Genomic DNA, 16,891 nt, shown 5'->3' on the forward strand with positions numbered 1-16,891 from the left:
CACGTATATCGTAAAACGACGCCGCTGTCGCGAGAATGCGGCACGAGAAGCGGTCAGAGATGAGAGGTGAAGTAAAACAAAAGGGTGAACTAAATCCAGCGGGGGAGGCCGCTACGCGCGCGCACACGGAATTCGTGATCGAACCGGGTTTCCGGGAGAGCGGGTTTGCGCGCGCGTGCACCGGGACTGCAGGCTCGACCTGCACCCCGTCCTCCCCCGCACGCCGCTCCATTTTTATTTTATGAATCATGCGAGAAGCGATCCAGGTTAATCTTAAGAGATTTCTTCGTGACGTAATTTTTTGCTCCTTAATAATATATAGATCATATTAAGCACTAATTTTTTGATCGATTTATCTTCAGAAGATTTTGGAGAAATTATATCATCGTAAAATTTTAATATCTCTTAATTAAACTTTGGATTAAAATTCCAAAAATGCAACAAATATAAGTGATGGAAAAAATGTTGTTATGTTCGATTTTGTTTGTTGAAAGATTCTTGTCAATCCGCTAATATTCTTCTTTAAAGATACAATTATTGGGCCAATCTTCTTTTAAAGATCTTAAAGATCTTGAAATTACTTTTGAGATTAATTAAAGTTTGAATGTATATAGAACGAAAAGAAATAATCTTTAAAAAAAAAATGGTTAACTGAACTGATAATTAAGACATTGTGCTTCGGTGCAATTATGTTCCTTTATTCTTACTATAATAAAAGAGAATGAACTCCAACTTGTGAACTCCATATTGGAACTTTATCTGACAATCTTCGGAAATCCGCGAAAAATTTTCCCTCGATACCCTCCTAGCGCCTAATTCACTCGAGGAAATCAACGGATTTGCAGTTCCGAGCACGTTCGAGTTTGTTGGTCGAAACAAGTTATGCTGTCTGTGATACAGCGGAGGTAGAATCGCCGCTGATATCTTCCGAAGTATTTGCGGAGGGATTTTTGATTTCCGGCAAACGTCCAAAACGTGCTACGCGGCGCGAGTAAATGGGAGCAGAGGCGTATTGCGGGTAATAATGAGGTTGCTTCGAATATCAATCGTTCCTGAGGACGCCTTGTTAATCGTCCCGAATCGCTGCCGAAGAAATATTACAGTAATCGAACCTAATTGTTATCACGCGCGATTATGCATACATAATACATATAAAACTAAATCTATAACATTGAACTGACAGTATTCTCAAGTAATTTTCTGTATTTCATCGAAACGTACAATTTTCATTTTTATTTTATCCTTGCTTTTCATATAATTATATGCAAAAATATATTTAATTAAATACTAACATAAAAAAATTGTTTATGAAATTAATTTATTGCTTATTTATTGCTTTTTTAATTAATTAATTAATTGCTTTTGAAATTGCATTTTTGATTATGCAAAACATGATTCTCATCTCTCTCTCTTTCTTTTTCTTTAGATAATTAAATTGAATAATTTAGTAATTGATTATGTATCTTAGTTGATTTATTAAACGGATAAAAGACAAGTTGCGACCGCAAAAATAATAACCGAAAAGTGAAGAATAACACATATGTACATATTAATATAAATTATTTTTAGATGAATATTTGAATAAAATGATAAAATTATTCGAATTAAATACACTAACGTTATCTTATAAATATTCTATGTGAATTAAATTTACTGGAACCAACAAAGGGTTTCCACAGTCATGAGTATAAAAGGCAATGAGCGCTCAATATAGCTTTGCTGATAGGCATCTATATTAAACTGATCTGTTATTTACCATAATAGTGACTGATGTATTAATTTAATATTAGCATCATACATATATACTAGTTGAACCGGATACTAAAATCGATAATAATATTAAATTTATAAATGAAAGCAGAATATATAATTTTGGCTACGAATTCTTACACACATATATACATACATACATACATACACACACACACACACACATACATATATAGTATATATATATATATATATATATATATAATTACAGTATTTATTGTGATAATTATGTGTGTTATTTATTACACAACTAAACAAATAAATAAAATTAATATTATTTCTTTAAATTTAAAATATATATTTAATGTGTAAAGATATTATAACTTGATTTAATTATACACATATACAAAAGCATTCGTTGTAAGAGAAATAACATTTTAAAACTTTTTATTTTATTGAAAATTTAAAATGTCTTTTTAAAATGTAGCATATTTTTTATTTTGATTCATAAAAACAAAGAGAATGCGCGAATTTTGTGTGTTTACGAATAAGTAGAACAGAACAGAAACTACGTATATGGATTTAAAATAAATCTTTCGTATTTTAACTTTTAACTCTAAATACAACGTTGTCTAAAGACTTTAATTGTACTCACTTATACTATTTGCTCTTGAAAACAAGATTTGTATCTCTCTCTTTCTCTGTCTCTCTCTTTCTCTCTCCCTCCCCCCCCCCTAATATATCACGTTAAGCATAGAAAAAGGGTAATTATTTACTTATACGGACCATCTCCCGATTTCAATAATTCTCACATATGTTATCAAGATCATCACTCTGAGTAATGTTGTGAAGTTGGCGGTTATTGTTTATTAAAAAGTTATAAACAAAAAATGTCTAATGAATAATATGTAATTTTATGACACCGTATATAAACTGTGTTGTCGTTTGACGTTGTTTATCTTTCTTATATTGAAATCAGGTAGTGGAACAATGATAGGCTTCTATGTTTTTGATATTTCTTATGACTTTGAAAATATTTAAGAAAAGGTGAGTTAGTACAAGACAGATTGTTGTACAGTTAACATGAAGTTCTACGAGTTTCTCGCTTTAACAACAAAATATGATGAGTTATTAAACTATTTGTGCGCGAAAAATGTTACATTTGTAACTTTCTATGCAAAGTGAAGTGTATCCCGCATCACAAACACGGGTTGGGTTAGGTTATATCTTCCGAAAGTGGAGCCCCCCGCAGGGGGGCGGAACACACTGTCCACGCATGTACTTTCCAAGATGAAGCAAAGTTCACTTAATTTTGACCTCCATTAAGAGTAAATTTTGCTTCATCTTAAGAAGTACATGCGTAGGTACAGTATGTTCCGCCCCTCTGCGGGGGGGCTCCACTTTCGGAAGATATAACCTAACTCAACCCGTGTTTGTGATGCGGGATACACTTCTCTTTGCATAGAAAGTTACAAATCTATGTGAAATTATGCAACAATTGACTTTTCTTTCGATAAATGTATTAATGAACTTATGAAACTTCTTTTGTTTATATCTTTTTAATAAACAATGACCGCCGACTAAAACCTTCATAACATTACTCACAAGTAAAGGTACCCTGAAACAACCCTTTGTATATATGGGGTGGATATACGGACTTCGTATCGCAAAAAATTTAAGTTTCTTAAAAAATTGTTTCAGACAAAAGTTGTAGGGTGTAGAAAGATCTATTTACTGGCGCCATGAGTTTGACCTTGGATGGCGTCGCCAAGATCAGGACAAGGGGTATACAAGGGGTTGTTTCTGCCCTTAAAATCGCTTCTCCGCAGATAAAAAAAAATACGTGTCTATTATTTTGCATAGTTTTACAAGTGTACAAAGTTTCATTAGAATCCGTGAGTGACAGTTGGGTACCTTTACTTGTCAGTGATGATCTTGATAACATATGTGAGATTTATTGAAATCGGGAGGTGGTCCGTATAAGTAAATAATTACCGAAATAATTACTCTAAATATGGTCATCAGTCCAATTCTTATGTAATATATATCCGAAAGAGAGGTAAAGAGAGAGAGAGACAGAGAAACCGTGTCTTAAGCAGTCGCGTTACGGTCTCTTTGCACAGTTTCCCTATAATGCTGCTCTATCACTCTATCAAAGTTTCAGCCAGGCGCTCCTGTATGGCTCTTGTGCGATAAATTAAGAGGCGCTAATTATGGTTCATACATAGATACGTCAGCCAACTTATGTAGTTTCGCGCATATATTCTAGACCTATAACGAGATCTTATATATCGATACATCAGCTCGAGAGAGAGAGAGAGAGAGAGAGAGAGAGAGAGAGAGAGAGAGAGAGAGAGAGCCAAGGCCGCATAAACTCTCCAAGTTTAGATTAGGAAAGTCCACGTCGTTTCTAAAACGACGAGGCATCCTTTACGGGGAAAATTTTCAATAGAGACTCCAGATAACTTTCCAAAACTCATCGTGGATCATGTTCGTAAGATACCCACACAATCGTTGTCCATCAACGTAAAGAGAGACAGTTTAACACGTGTTTTGAAATTAGTCCACAATTAAGTAGCTAGTTGTACGTTTAGCGTTTTTAATACGTCAAAATTGCATTTGCTGAGAGGGCCGATTCTTCATCCTTCTACTTGCAAACTCATTAGTTTACATAGCAACATCGTGCGCTCCGCCAGACAAGGGGTCAGGCAAGATCAATGGGTGGATCAAGTCTGGCATGTTGATCGAGCATCGCCGTTCCACGAATACGAGTATCTAAAAGCTTACACTGAGAGACGACACTGAAAAAGCGCCCGAAGGGACTAAGATTAAAAGAGCTCGAGTAAATAATGCAAAAAAAAAGCCCCTCGACTCGTAAATACGCGCGCGAAGTAGGTAAAGAAGAGAGCCGCTAGTTTACTTTCGGCAGTTACGAGAGAATACAGATGCTTCCCCGAGTTCGGTCCGCGGTATTGCGGTGCATTAATTCAAGTGGGATGCAAGCGCGGTAGAATAAGCTTAGACGACGCTTCTCGGTCCATTCGTATCCGACGAATTGTCGCGAGCTCGAGAGGGCTGACACCCTTGTCAGCGCTATTAACGCCGCTAATTATGCAGGTACGAGTCGGAGATGGGCTAAAGCGACCCGGAGTACCCAACGAGAGTAGGACCCGCGGTGTAGAGTGCGGAGAGTGTGATGAGGATGGACCCGTGCGAAGAGACGAGGCAGGCCGAGGCCGCGAATTCGATCGCGCGTCGCGCTCCCCGCGAGATTAGGATGCAGTGATCGGGGGAGGGGAAGGTGGTGGTGCGGTGAAGTCAGGTGGCGAGAGGAGGTCCACGGGAGTGGACGACGACGACGACGACGACGACGAGGATGCATCACGCCGGCGGCGTCGGTGGCGGTGGAAGTGGCGGCGGGGGTGGCGGCGGGACTGTCGGCGGGGGCGGCGGCGGCGGCGGTGGCGGCGGAGCCGGTTACGTCGGCGGGCTACAGGAACGCGTGCACCAGGCTCCGCGACCGGTCCAGCCTGACAAGTGTCCCTACGAGACCTACCAGGCGCAAATCCCGGATTGCTGCGCGGCCGCGGTGGCGGCGCAGGACCCGTATCCACGGCCGCCCAGCGGCTACGACGCCAGGTGCTACGACGAATGCCATCGCAGGACGCCGTATCAGGAGGAATCCTACCCTCAGGTATGTCTTGACATGATAAAAATAAGAATTAATCTTTAGAAGATGGGAAGTCTATTTTTAGACTTCCAACTTTATGCGTTAAAATATCGTATATAAGGGTTTCTTCTGGGTCGCTGAGTTTAAATATCATGTCAGAATTAGGATTTGACAGTTGACAGCTGTCAATGTTATTGTCAATTTCTATATAAACCAAAATATGTAGTTTTGGAAATCTAAAGATATAACCTATCCGAATTTAGATTTGACAGTTGGCAGCTATCAAAAAGTCCTTTTTATGAATTTGTTTGCATTTTTTACCTCTGAATTTTGAAATATATTTTTACATCGAGATTTTGCAAAAAGTATTTCAATATTTCTCATTCGAAACTAAATATAAATAATTTTTTTTTTTAATTTTCAATCATATGAATGTTTTATGCAATTTTTCCATTTTTGTTATCGTATCAGACGGGAAGCTTATTTTTAGGCCCCACGGAGGTCGCTTATTTTTCGTCGTATAATGCTAACATATATATGAAAGTTATAAATAAAAATCATAAAAAGTTTTGAAAAAACCTGCACAAAAAAGGTCCTCTAAAGGTTAAGACATAGAGTTCTCTTGTCATAGGACAGATTAATTTGTCAGTGACATTAGAGGGTTTCGTTAAATTAATTAAATGCGAATATTATTATCAAACACAAGCAAAAATTTTGTTATTAAGCACGATCAAAAACGAGGAATAATTATTTTTATAATATATTATTTTTCCTGGAACTTTTTTATGAAATATTTTTATGTAATATTATGTTATATTAATTATGTTTTATTTAGTGCTATATTCCATTCACTGATTCATTCTGTTTCTATTTGTGCAAGCATGAGGCAGTTGAACCAATTAATTTTTTTAAGTATACTTAAAGAAAAATATTTTTTAAATAGCGCAAGGAAGTTTAATTGTTAACAATAAATGTATTAGACATCATTAATATTAAAATTATTATTATTAACCAGTTATATACGAGACGCGATATGTTCGTGTTTACAACGTTATTATTAGCATCAATATTTAAAGTATGAACACATCTATCAATATTTTACTTTGTTTAATCATATGTTTAAACATATGTTAAAAGTGTTTGATAGTTAATGCTAAAGAAGTGCTGTTATTTTGTTATTATATAACTATGCTGACAAAATGAAACACAAATGCTGGACATGACTGCGAATATTTGCATAAATCACTAACAGCATTGTTAATTGAAAAATAATTTTTTATAATGCTTGTAAAAGAAAATTTTGAATATACAATCACTAATCGCGAAGTTTTCGACCAACAATGAGTCGTGTATTCCCATATTTCAAATTAATTTTTGCCAAAAACAAATGTGGTAAAATGGAAAACATTTTGCCAATATTAGCAAAAATTGGTTTGTCTTTGTAGATACACATTCCTGATTGCTTTAAAAATTTCAACAACATAGTTTTTTTCATTTGATGTTATGTTATAATGGTCATGTTATACATTATTGTGCAGAGACATTCGTTAAATTACGTATGCGAAGTTTTAACGAAATAAATAAATAGCGACTTTTGTGAAAACAATTTTAAAATATTGTATTTACATAGCAAAAATATATGGATATGCTCCATTTTTGCTTATATATTTTGCACGTATTTATATTATGTACATACATGTAATATAAATAAAATGTGTTTCATTGTGTTTCATAGAATTGAAATTTTCGATTTTATATTTAATAGGCAAGAAATTATACAATTCGTCTCAATGCGATTAATCGTAGTTCGCAGCACTAACTATAACAATAATTCGCCACTACGTGTCCCGATGTTGATTAAATTTAATATCGCGTCCAGGTGCAAGTGTTACACGATAATTATCCAATAAAATCGAACGAGTTCGGTGTTTTATAATGAACTCACTACGAAGACTGATATTTATGATTATCGGACAGCGAAAATTGAATTTGCCCATTCCAGGGAAGTAGAAGCTTAGTTAGCGCGGAAAGAGCAGACTTTAAGATCATTATGATTCAGTGAGTTGAAACGATCGCTATCGATAATACAAATCGCAAATACTCTTCATGCATGAATATTCGCTGTTTTTTCAGATATTAAACAATGAAAACACAAATAAGGGAAATTATCTTCCGCAAAACATATCGCTGCATTATACAAGCAAGATACAAAGAGAATTTTATATTATTATATTTAAAAATATAATGGAATACATATTTTTACCTCTAAACTTCAAAATACATTTTTATAACGAAATTTTCCAAAAAGCATTTCAATATTTCTCGAAATTAAATACAAATAATAATTTTCTTTTAATTTTCAATCATATGAATGTTTTATTTTTAAATAAATATAATAAATATAATTTTATAAATACAATTTGTTTATTTTTAAATAAATATAATAAATATAATGGAATATAGTAAAAATTGAATGTTACTGCGAGCAAAAATTAGTTAAATTTTCACTAATGTTGTATGAGATACCAAGAAATAATATTGTCTTGCTTTGTCTCGAAATTCAGGACAAAATTAGAATAAGATTTTTAATTAGTTATCAAAATAAGTTAGTTAGTTATCAAGACTAAGATTGTCAAAATATTATTGTGATCTTGCTAAGATTATTGATTTTTAAAAAAAAGCTAATATATGTATATTTGTAAATTACAAAATTTAAAAATCACTATATTATATATGAACTTAAAACATTTTATTTATTAAATAAAAAAATTCATATTAATAAATTTAATATAATAGTAATATAACAGTAATAGCATAGGCCTGTGAAATTTTGGGTTTAATTAGTTACAAAAAGCACAGTAGGTAAATCTGATAGATTTTTTGACGCTGAAAACGAATCTGGCCGCAGAATTTCTCCAGCATGTCAGATTTTCGAGTAATTTGTGGTTAAATAGTCCAAAAATGGCTATTTCGGCAAATTCATGAATTTATTATGAGGGAATCTAATTTTTTGAAATATTTCTGTCAATGACATCGTATAGCATTAGTCTTCACTTTTCAAATCCATTTTCGATTGCTGTCGCACGATTTTTTTTCACTGAGATATACAAGTTATAAGACTGGTCATGCATAGTGGTCCAATAAACCATTCCAATGATAACATTGAATTAAAAATTTTATGTGCTGAAAAATTGGCAAAAGACAATACGCTTATAACTTTTCCACTAATAAAATGTCGGATCACATATATTATAATACTTTACCGCAGTAGAAAAAGAACAGTAAGTAACTGCAATTAGAACTTTCCAAGCGGGAAGAGAAAAAAGCGAAGGAAAAAAAAAGAATACGCTCTCGAAATATCCTAGATACCATCGAAGTTTAAAGGTCGTTCTACATTAGTCGCAAGCAGCCAATCGCATGAACGCAAGCAGAGTACTAGTAGTACTTAATAGCGGTACTAGCATTAGAAAACCTTAATGTAACATCACCGCTGAAAGCGTCGCGTTGCTAATCGTTATCGATTTATTTTTTCCACCGACTCGAACGACGCTTATGAATACGGTACACGCGTTCGCAAGAATGAGAATGAACCTCATCTTTCATCCCTCGTCTACGGGATGCAGATCCGTAGTAGCCGCACGAGCCACGAGTTTCTCAGCTTGTACAAGTTGGGCACAGGACCCGCTTCAACTTGGCCGCAGGAATCTTCCAAGAGCCATTATAGGATTTTCGGTATCCGAAAATTGATTTGGCCCAGCGCGCTTCGGCTCTCCAACTTACACCATCCGCAGACTATCGATTCGACGGGAGCTGTTCTCGCCGAGAAGAGAGATCGCGAATCCCGCTGAATCGCGCGAAAATGGCGCCGTCGATAAATTGACGTTTAATTTAATTAATTAATTTTCGCGCGACATGGGAATGAATAACATCGAGCATTTTTTCATCGATTAAATTTACCTTTTTCGATCGCAATTGAGGATAAAGAATAATACCAATACACTCGAGAAGCTCGAATGAAGATGTTAATCTGCATCGACTTTTATAAATTTAATTGCTGCGAAAGGTTTTCCCCTCCCCTCATCTATTGCAAATAACATCGACATAAATATGCATGAGGAAAAAATATCGGGTATGTAGAAAATGTCGATACTTGATATAAATGTTCGTATTTGATGTAAAACAAAAGTAAAAGTATGTATATCGATACCCTATTAAATTTCAGCATTGCTAGCCGCGGGGCCGCATCGCCCGCGGATGCAATTTCGCGGATGCATAACACATATACAAAGCGATCACGTGCAGATCATCCATCTATTCCTCAATGTTTCCTTTCCGAGCGATATCATCGCAGATGGTTCCCTAAACGTGTATTTTCTCTATTTGATCTTCCTACATCGCATTATACGTTTTTTTTTTGGACGAAAAAACTTTTTATTACAATAGAATTCGGTAAATCTTCCAAATTTTACAAATTAAAGCAATTTAATTGAAACAATTAAGCAATTCATTTAAATAAAGCAATTTAAAAACGCTAATTTTTCTCGATATAAAAGATACGGATTTTTAAGAATATTTTAATATAGCTATTTTATCTGTCGTAAGCAATAATATATTTTTCAATTCTTTTTTCTTAACGAATTTTAGTAAGAAATTTCGTGCACGTGATGTTTGACAAATTAAGATGTTATTATATTAAATATATAATGTGTAAATATATTTAATATTACATATTTAAAAATATATATATATAATCCCTTCTGAGCCTTGATAGAATAATTTACAAAATTTACCAATTTGGAAGGAATCTCCAAAAATCGGCAGATTGCCGATCAAAAGTCTTGTTTTCCCGCATTTTTCCTCGCTCGTGAAATCGCAGAGGAAGGTGCCAACTCTGTTTTTTACAGTCTCGATCGTTTGGAATCGTGTGGCGATGACGGTAGAACGATACCAGGCGAATTTCAGAATCCTGTACGTGGCTTCAAAGGCCATACACATACGTTCCGCTTATTTTAGCGATATCGATACTTTACTGTTAGGGGGGGACTTCATCCCCCCTTCCCCTCGCCCTGTATCGAAGCGGAATGTAAAGATAGCGCGACAATACAATGTCGCAGGATCCCCGATGACGGTCGTCGCCCATATCGAACGAGGATGCGATGCGTAAGCCATGAAGTATCGCGGTAACTGCGGATATACCAGAAGAATGAACAAGAGAGAAACGCAGCGAATAAAATTCCCTTCCTTTTGTACTTTTCCGCGATACATTTAATCCTTAACGGCTGCTTATTCAAAGAAAATTTAAAGTAATAATATGCATTTGTTTTTTTGTAAAACAAATCATATAAGAGATCATATAAGAGATGCAAAGCTCAGATATTTTAATATCTTACAATTAAATTTTCCTCCTTTGAAAGAGGCGTATTATTGTATTATTGTTACATTTACATTGTAGCCTCTTTCCCGCGATGTATGCGATATTCCTTGTGCAATATTCTTGTGCTTGATATACAACAAAAATACATAATAATAGATCGTAATAAAAATATCGATATAATTTGTAAAACACAACATTTAAAAAATTATAGCTAGTATTTCATGATTTCATTTTTAACTAAAAGCGATAAACGATAACAAATATATTATCAAATTAAATGGTTCAAACTTTGTTGTGAGCATAGGGGTTGCTTATAAAAGCTATCTGTAGTAACAAACAATTTTTTTATAATGATGTGAATATTTTGACATAATAAAAGTTGTAGGACTCTGAAATAAATACAATGTGATGTTTAATTTAATACAAATATTTTACATATTACACGAATTGTATTCGTTTCAAACGTTACAATTTTTATTATATCGAAATTGTCTACATTATTATAAAAAGATTATATGCATACCTATTCGTTCGTTAATATAGATAGCATTTACAAGCAATTATATTATTATATTCACAATAAAATTCAGTTTGAGCCATTTAATTTGATATATATTTGTTATAATCTATCTCTTTTAGTTTAAAAGATAAAAGGGGATGGTCACTTTACATGGAACATTCTGTGTGTATATATATGCTTGCCATTTTTTGAATATTAAATCTCCTCACATTTTAAGATATTTAAGATATTTAAGATATTTAAGATATTTTACATTTATATATACATTTGTGTTACGTTTGACTGGAACGATATCTCATTTACAAAAATAAATTAATCAATCGAATTGTAAATATATTCGAAACTCAAAAGTGTGTTTTACTTAAATAATTTATTTCTTTATATAACTTTTTATTGCGTGTTAGAAATAATTAATAATTAATAAAATAATTGAAGTAATTATTGAAAAGGGATTTTGCACATATGGTAATTAGCAGTATATAGTCTATATTTTTTTAACCATCTTTATTTTATATTATATAATATATATAGTACATATATAGATAAGAAATATAAATAATTTCCTTGTCATATTTTAATTCCATTCGCAAGACTTTTTTATAAGATAACATCTATCTAAAACAATATTATTTCCAAATTATTTATTTTCAGTCAATATTTTTCATATTTGCAATTAGTTAAGAGCTTTTGTCGAATCTATAAAAAGTACACATCACTCGTTTTAATCAATGAAGCAATAAAACAATGTTGGAAATGTTTGACTGGATTTTCATTTGTATTGTTTATTGTTTATTTTTATAACAAATCATATTTGTATTGTTTTCTACATGGCATAAAAAAAATAATTCTGCGGATCATCAACAGCAAAAACTGTATGACTAAAAAAACAGAATTGTCGCTTCTTAATTAAAACAGATTTATCAAAAAATTTATCATTAAAATTAAGATCCGAATCATAAGCATACAAAATTATATATTTAAAACACAACAAAATTATTTATGCTTTCGACAAAATTAGAGAGAAATTTGCGACTTATGTCAATAAACCTCTGAAGCGCATGCGATCATTATTGATTGATTTACGCGCGTGTCTCTCTCAAAATTCAATCACGAACGGAGAAAAGAAATTTGATACATTTTCAAAAAAGGATGTTCGAAAAAAGAGTCGCAATTCTGTTCCTGTAATCGAGGCAAAAGCGCGCAGTGATTTGTATTTCCTATTTCTTTCTAGGATGTATCCTCGACATTCCATCGGCCCCAGTCTAGACTGGGCTACGACGAGCGTCCTCAGTCCCGGGTGGGATACGCCTCGGATTCCAGGTGCACCAGCGGGCTCGGATACGACGACACCGGTGGGGGTTACCTGGATCAGAGTGACCCGAGGATGTATTGCACCGGCGGCTATTGCATGGGGGATACGATGATGGCGACGAGCAGAGGTGTATGCGGCGAGGAGGTCGAGCTCGACATGCGGAGGCACATTCAGGCCTGCGCCTGCACATGCAACCACATGGGCTATGGGAATTACATGGACTATCAGGTGAGTCAAATATATTTACAATTGACAAATTTATTTAATTGATAAATTGGATGAGGGCTTCTCGGAAAAAGGGACAGGAATTGTAATTGAAGATATATGAGGTGGACAATCCCTCGTAAGCATGAGAAAGGCAGGTAAAAATAACTCCATAAGTTCCTACTTTTCTGAAATTTTGGTCTGCAACGTATCTTTTATCATCATCATTTACTTTCTATAGATCAAATATATTTTTCTTGGAAACAATTAGCTTTGACGAAATAAAACAAGAATATCATTTTTTTTTAAATGATATGAAGAAAAAGTCTAAAAACATATTTAAAAATATAAAAGAAATCTATCGACTTTAAAGTTTTATAAATTAGGGGATTTATAGATGAATGATTAGTGAAGGTTATAGATGAATTAGAAAGTTATAGACCATGGCTTTCGGACGTGATATCAAGAAATCTATTACGCTTTTAAACACATTTATGTAATATAGAAATAATTATTACACATTATTAAAATCTACAAATATAAAAGTTGTTGGAAAAAAATTCTCAAATTTTAACTTCAAAAATTTTGATAGAAATCTTGGCTGCGTTGTAAAAAAAGTTTTATGTGAATTTATGGGCTTATTTTTACCTTTTACTCTACATGCCTACCTTTACCGAAACACTCTGTATTTGATCAAAAAAATATTCGTGCACGATGCTCATTGTTGTCTACATTTATCAAAATTTAACTGTAGATAAAAAGTGAGGAAATTTAATCGTTTCACTGTGCAGTTTCGATTTGTTATTGATCTCGTAATGATAGGAACATTTCAAACGCGATGATGAAATCACCTGGGCTTTGCTTTGTTGCGAATCATGCGTAATATCGCGCTTGTTACACAAGTACGTGCACGCGCGTTTGTAATCGCGATGCGATATTGCGTTTTGTCAAGGACTATTCTGTGTGTGTGAGAGAGAGAGAGAGAGAGAGAGAGTGAGGAAGAAATCCTTCTCTCGAGAGAGGTCCGCAAACGTTTCGTGATGAAGGATAGAAAGCCATTCGTGAGATTTCATAAATATAAAGGAAAAATGATGCATCTCGAGATATAAATATAATGAAGAGATTTTTCTATCGCAAATCGTATAACTACGTAAGTAGGGTCGACATTGTTCGCAACTGAGTTTTCTCGGAATATTACAAGTTGCTTCATCTCAAATTTTGAGATTACGCGTTCTTGCAAAGTTTTAAAGATCCAAAGAATAAAATACATAATTAAAAAAATTGTTTTTCCATGTTTTAGAAATATAGAGCTAGTATAAAATTTAAAGTTAAAAATACTTGGCTTAGCCGTCTTCCATGAAGGAAGAATTGTGTAATTGTCACTTTATGGTTCATTTCTCTTCGCTTATGAAACATTCTAATGCATTCAACGTCACCGTTGTGATGAGCTAATTTGCTAACGTATTCATAAAACTTACAAAAGACAGAGCCCGAGATGCAAATTTAAAACCCTTATATTAATCCTTTATAGCAAGAGTTGTTATCTCGCTAGAGAATTTTAAAAGTATTCTACTTTTCATTGTTACATGTATATTTTACATAGTGCAATTTGATGAACTATTGATGAAAACATGTACATTCATTTATTTTTTTTTTAACGCGACCCAAAATCCTTGTGACATATTCTCTCAATTGCTGCTGCATTTAATGTAGATTTAAAATCGCGTGAATAATTTGACTGATGCAAATTTAACTTGTATTTAAAAAGATTATTATAAACAGAATTAAAAACTAGAAATTCGATGTGTAAAAATTCTTTATTAGAATTTCTAATAAATTTTCCATACTTTCGTCAAATTGATTCGTCTGAATTTTACTCGAATCGATTGTCTTCAAAATACAGTCACTTTTGCCATTCGTCCCGCGATAAATACGTAATGTTCGCGGACGCGGGAGCTCATCGAATTATTACGAATCGCGCGATCTGCCCATCCATAAGTCGCCTCTCTCTAGGAGATCCCGACTTTCGCGTCTGCGCTTGCTATCAGAGGTAATTCATCGTGGTCTGAAAAATTCAAAAGCAGCTTCCAGCTTTGAGACCTCGTCCCGCTGTTTGCTTTTTCCGTTGGCGTTTCATCTTTTACGTGAGACCGAAACTGTCCGTGAAATCTCTCGCGGAAGCTCGAAGAATAGTGAAAAAACAGGAAAGGCGAACGGGAAAAGAGAAGAAAACACGGGAAAGATAATCGAAAAAAATGTAGTTTGTAGATTCCACCTGGATTTCTTCAAGAACAAATAATCGACCGATATGCGTTAAAATTAACATTTTTATGATTATGCGATAATAAATGTCTCGGCGAGACATTCGTAAAGGATGTTTCAAGTATTTTGGCAAAAGTGGGTAATCTCTCGTGGACATGAATAGAAAAAGTATAGAACAGGTAAAAATAACCCTATAAGTTCCTACAAAATTTTTCCTACATTACATTTCTATCGAGATATTTATCTTTAAAGTTAAAATTCGAGGAGAATTTTCTTTAATAACTTTTTATAGATTTTGTAGATTTTTGTATATTTTTTAATAATATGTAATAATTATTTTTATGTTAAAAAGCTTTAAAATAGTATGATGAATTTCTTGATATCACATCCGAAAGCCAGGCACGGATCATCTGTAAATCTTCAACTTCTGCTTATAAAACTTTGAAGTCGGTAGGTTTCTTTTATATTTTTAGATTTTTCTCCGTATTTTTTTCTAAAAACAAAGGAATACTTTCTGGTTTCATCTCGTCAAAACTAATTATTTTTGAGGAAAATATATTTGATTGAAAGTAAATGACGATGATAATAAAATAGTGATGATAAGAGATGTGTTGTGAAAAAAAATTTTTTTTAAAAATAGGAACTTATGAGTTTTTTACCCGCTCTTTTCATTCTCATTAAAAATTGCTCACCTTTACCAAAATATAGTGTATATATTTCCAGGTTTCTTCTATTATCTCGTGAGAATATTAATATACATTTATGACAAATCTATGAAAATCTAATGCTGCGGATTAAGCGCCAGTGATGACTGTGCTCCATATAAGTATTTCATTAAAAGTATTGAATATATATAAAATTCCGCGATTATACCAACAGCGTCGTCAAGTAAACGAAAGAAAATAGATTACATTTGAATTTTACATGATTTCTTCCTCGATCAATCATCACGCTCTTTGTTATACAAAATATATATATATCGTCTGCGATAAAAAGCAAAATTTTCACTTACAAGTTTCCATTTTATCTTATCCCTAGACTATACAATAAATCATCTTTCTTTATCTGAAAACATAAATTTAATTAACCACGAATGAGATAATTATAGCACAGCCAGTCGAGAGAGAGATTCAACTACATTACATTCGCCACATTCTGTACACTGGATTTTAAAATTACGAAAGATTAATAACAGAAGTATCTCCACGTCCAATTTATCTGTTTATTATTTTCACGTGGAAACGCCGCGTTCCAAAAAATCACGGATTCGCTCGGAAAAGTACGCGCGGTTTTCCGAACTTTGACGGCGCGGCCTCATTTTACCGGAACATTTCGCGCAGAAAAAGGAACAAGGAGATGGAAAAAGAGAAAAAGAGAGAGAGAGAGAGGAGAAAAATTCATTTTGAAATGGGTGCTGCCTAACGGGGCCGCGCATCGAACTTCAGAGCCCGCGTCCTGGTTCGGACGAACTGCGATTCTGGCCGCTTGCCAGGGAATCGCGAAGGGATCGAAAGAAGCGAAAACGAATGAAAAAAAAGAGATCGGTACATGCGCATATCTATCATCAAGATACCTGTCAGGTACGACGATGTACGTGCATATACGTGCATGTGTACGTGTCTGTGTATGTGTATCTTATCGAGCGCGTGTAATGTATGTGTGTGGCTGCGCGAGAGAGAGCGAAATGCGTGCAGTGGCAAAAATCGTGTACACACGAGGCTCTCCGAAAAATCATTTCGAACAGAACGGGAGGGGGACGAGGGGGTAAAGAGGTGGGAGAGGGAGCAGGGGAGAGGGGAATCTATTCTCGAGGCGAGAAGGCGCGCAGCAGCCGAGTCG

At 34.1% G+C, this 16,891-nt stretch overlaps 1 protein-coding gene across 6 annotated transcripts in view; it reads left to right on the forward strand.

Moving 5' to 3' along the window:
* Positions 1-16,891, forward strand: part of LOC145966256 (dipeptidase 1) — a 133,408-nt gene that overhangs the window by 23,006 nt on the left and 93,511 nt on the right. For 5 of the 6 annotated variants that reach the window (XR_014437002.1, XM_083090220.1, XM_083090219.1 and 2 more), the window contains exons 2-3: positions 4,828-5,404; positions 12,506-12,814. Coding sequence is in view for 5 of the 6 variants with exons in the window: in XM_083090220.1 (XP_082946346.1) it covers positions 5,087-5,404; positions 12,506-12,814 (627 nt within the window). In the remaining variant the exon portion in view is untranslated. Of the gene's footprint in view, positions 1-3,324; positions 5,405-12,505; positions 12,815-16,891 lie in introns of those variants that run through there. The other variant, XM_083090221.1, reaches the window with a different exon arrangement.

Source organism: Camponotus vicinus, unplaced genomic scaffold (genome assembly GCF_025532165.1).
Source record: "Camponotus vicinus isolate PSW18456_S1 unplaced genomic scaffold, iyCamVici1.0 SCAF_2, whole genome shotgun sequence".
Lineage (NCBI taxonomy): Eukaryota > Metazoa > Arthropoda > Insecta > Hymenoptera > Formicidae > Camponotus > Camponotus vicinus.